The 2,820-nt window shown below is 42.7% G+C and overlaps 1 protein-coding gene across 1 annotated transcript in view; it reads left to right on the top strand.

Moving 5' to 3' along the window:
• Window positions 1-2,820, top strand: part of cemip (cell migration inducing protein, hyaluronan binding) — a 118,692-nt gene that overhangs the window by 12,746 nt on the left and 103,126 nt on the right. Inside the window, exon 3 of the mRNA XM_015389797.1 lies at window positions 1,949-2,185. Within this exon, the coding sequence (XP_015245283.1) occupies window positions 1,949-2,185 (237 nt within the window). The remainder of the gene's footprint in view (window positions 1-1,948; window positions 2,186-2,820) is intronic.

Below are 2,820 nucleotides of genomic sequence, written 5' to 3'. Positions count from 1 at the left end.
TTTGGGGATGTTTGTTTAGATGGCAGGGAGGAGGTCTGTCATCTATAAACAGTCTCTAACATGGAACATGTTCTGACTCCTAGTTAGAACTAGAGGGAAAGGCTCCTAAACAGTGGAAGAGACAGGAAGTGGTGTTTTAGAAAATAATCCACTTAATTTCTCCACAGTCTCTGGGAAACATCTTAATTTGAAAGGTTTAGATGAAGTTCCTGTGGAACTTTGGCCCAGTAACAGTCTCCAGTCCAGCGTGAGTTGGCTGCTGGTTGCTACCTTGGCTGACTTCACTTTGACTTCAGGGGGAGGATGCGTTTCAGTTACATCAGTTTTATTCCTGACAGATTCCACCCAACATTCCTACCATGTTCACAGAGGAACATAAATCAAAGTGCTGTATATATCTATATCTCTCTCTATATATAGCTATATACATATGTAGACAGCTGAGAAAACAGGGAACATAACAGTAAAAAGGAGACTACTGTCAACTAAACATCAAGAAAAAGCTTTTAGAGCAGCAGGTATCTTTTAGACTTCCGTGTGTTTAGAAGGAAAAAGCTACAGATTCCACAATATTATTCAGGATGGGATATATCTGTAGCTGCAGCTCTGTATTTACTCCTGTGGTTAGTATGTATGAGCATGGCTGGGTATAAAGGATTTACAAAGATTATTCTGGAGGAAAATATGCTTAATTGCTTAATAGTCAGCAGCTCCAAACTCACTCTACAGGGGCCAGATAAAGAGGCCAGCCTTGCCTTAGATATTCAGAGGCACCAGCAGGAGGGCTGACATACAGATGGACACACCCACCAGAGAAGGTTAGATGAGAGCACCCCGGGGCCCAACGCCACAGGGGCCAAACCTAAAAGGGGCCCAGCCATAATGGTGAGGTTTCACAGGGCCACGGCCCTAGGGCTCTGCTGGCGGCTGGTCACGCCCAAGGTGGACCAGGATGCACCACCTCCTAGTGGGGGGCCCAGGATCCCCAGGCCCTGGCCAGCGGCCACCGGGAACGAGACAGTGCTGTAGTACCTAACCCCACACCTAGAGAACCATCAGCATGCGTGGAAGGCACTCTCCCTCCTACGCTCATGATTGGCTGCTAACCATGAACCAATGAGTGGAAGCAGGGTTGAGGTTTTCAGCTTTGACCTCATGCCTCATTATCGCTGTCGGTAGGAAACTAATAAGGTCAGGTACTAACTACCCACTTCTCTTACATTCTGTATAAGAACATTAAACACAACCGTAATTTACTAGATTTGAACTAACTAGATTTGCATTAACTAGATTTGCACTAACTAGATTAGCATTAACTAGATTAGCATTAACTAGATTTGCATTAAATAGATTTGCAATAACTAGATTTGCACTAACTAGATTTGCATTAACTAGATTTGCACTAACTAGATTAGCATTAACTAGATTTGCATTAAATAGATTTTGACTAACAAATTTGCATTAACTAGATTTTAACTAACTAGATTTGCATTAACTAGATTTGCATTAAGTAAATTTGCATTAACTAGATTTGCATTAAGTAGATTTGCATTAACTAGATTTGCATTAACTAGATTTTAACTAACTAGATTTGCATTAACTAGATTTGGATTAACTAGATTGGCATTAACTAGATTTGCATTATCTCAATTTCATTAACTAGATTTGCATTAACTAGATTTGCATTAAGTAGATTTGATTTTGTAGATTTAAAGTTTCTGAGTAGAAAATAACGTTACAGATGCTAGATTTACTGGGATGATGCCAGTGTGTTTTTTAAGTTATCTCTTTATAGGTAGAATGAATTAATAGAAATCCCAGACAAGTAAAGCACAGATCTAATCCACACAGATCCTCTTTCCTCCAGCATAATCTGAGGAGTCAGATTATTAACAGATGAAACCGTTTTATTTTTATATGAATGGAAAATGCTTCCTGTTCTGATTAGGTTGGATGACGGTGATGAAGAACACAGCTACTTTGGGAGGAAATACATTGGAGTTGGAGCAGGAGGAACCCTGGAGATGTTTGGTAGAAACAAGCTGGCCTGGACTTTCCTCAACCAGACCCTCCATCCTAATCAGAGCAGCAGGAGAACCGTCCTGTTCCAAAGAAGCTGGGGGAGCCGAGGCATCATTCTCCATGTCATCCACCCGGGTTCCTCAGAGGTGCTTCATAGTGACAGGTGAGTCACACCTGAGGTAGACTCAGCTGCTCTGAGCTTCATGGGTTCTAACTTTCCCTCCAAGTGTCTGAATGGTTGATGGTTCCCACTAAGTAGTGCTGATAAAGCCGTCCCTTCACCCTGAGGTCACCATCTATTACCTGCAGCAGTCTGGATCTGTTTATTACCAGTGATTTCTAATTATGCTGCACGCTTATTAAAACATCTGTATAAAGACAATAGAGGAAGAGTTTAAACTGCATGAAGTTCTCCTCCAGGCGGGGGCCCCTAAAGGGTTCACGGCTTGATCTTAGCCGAAAGGCCAAGAAGCAATAAGTGAGAAAAGGGGGGAGAAGAACTTGCCCTTCTGCCTGACCTCATTTTAACTAATGGTTCACAATCTTTGATTACTCGGCTGGGGTGGTGGTGGGGATTCTGGCTCACATGGCATATGTTATCGTCACATTCAATCTAAACCTAATGTCCCCCCCCATTCCCCACTCGGGCGTATGGCAAGGCCGGGTCAATCTAAGCTCTCCTATCTCAGGCTTTGAGGCACTTAGTGACATGCCTTCTTCAGCACCCGCATCCTTGTGAAAGCATTGACAAAATGCTTCGAATGCATACACAGGGCTAGTCTTTAAGCACACCGAAAA

This window comes from Cyprinodon variegatus, unplaced genomic scaffold (genome assembly GCF_000732505.1).
Source record: "Cyprinodon variegatus isolate N-32 unplaced genomic scaffold, C_variegatus-1.0 Scaffold472, whole genome shotgun sequence".
In the NCBI taxonomy this organism is placed as follows: domain Eukaryota; kingdom Metazoa; phylum Chordata; class Actinopteri; order Cyprinodontiformes; family Cyprinodontidae; genus Cyprinodon; species Cyprinodon variegatus.
Note: the sequence above shows the minus strand (reverse complement) of the source record. Positions and strands in the feature narration are given on the sequence as shown.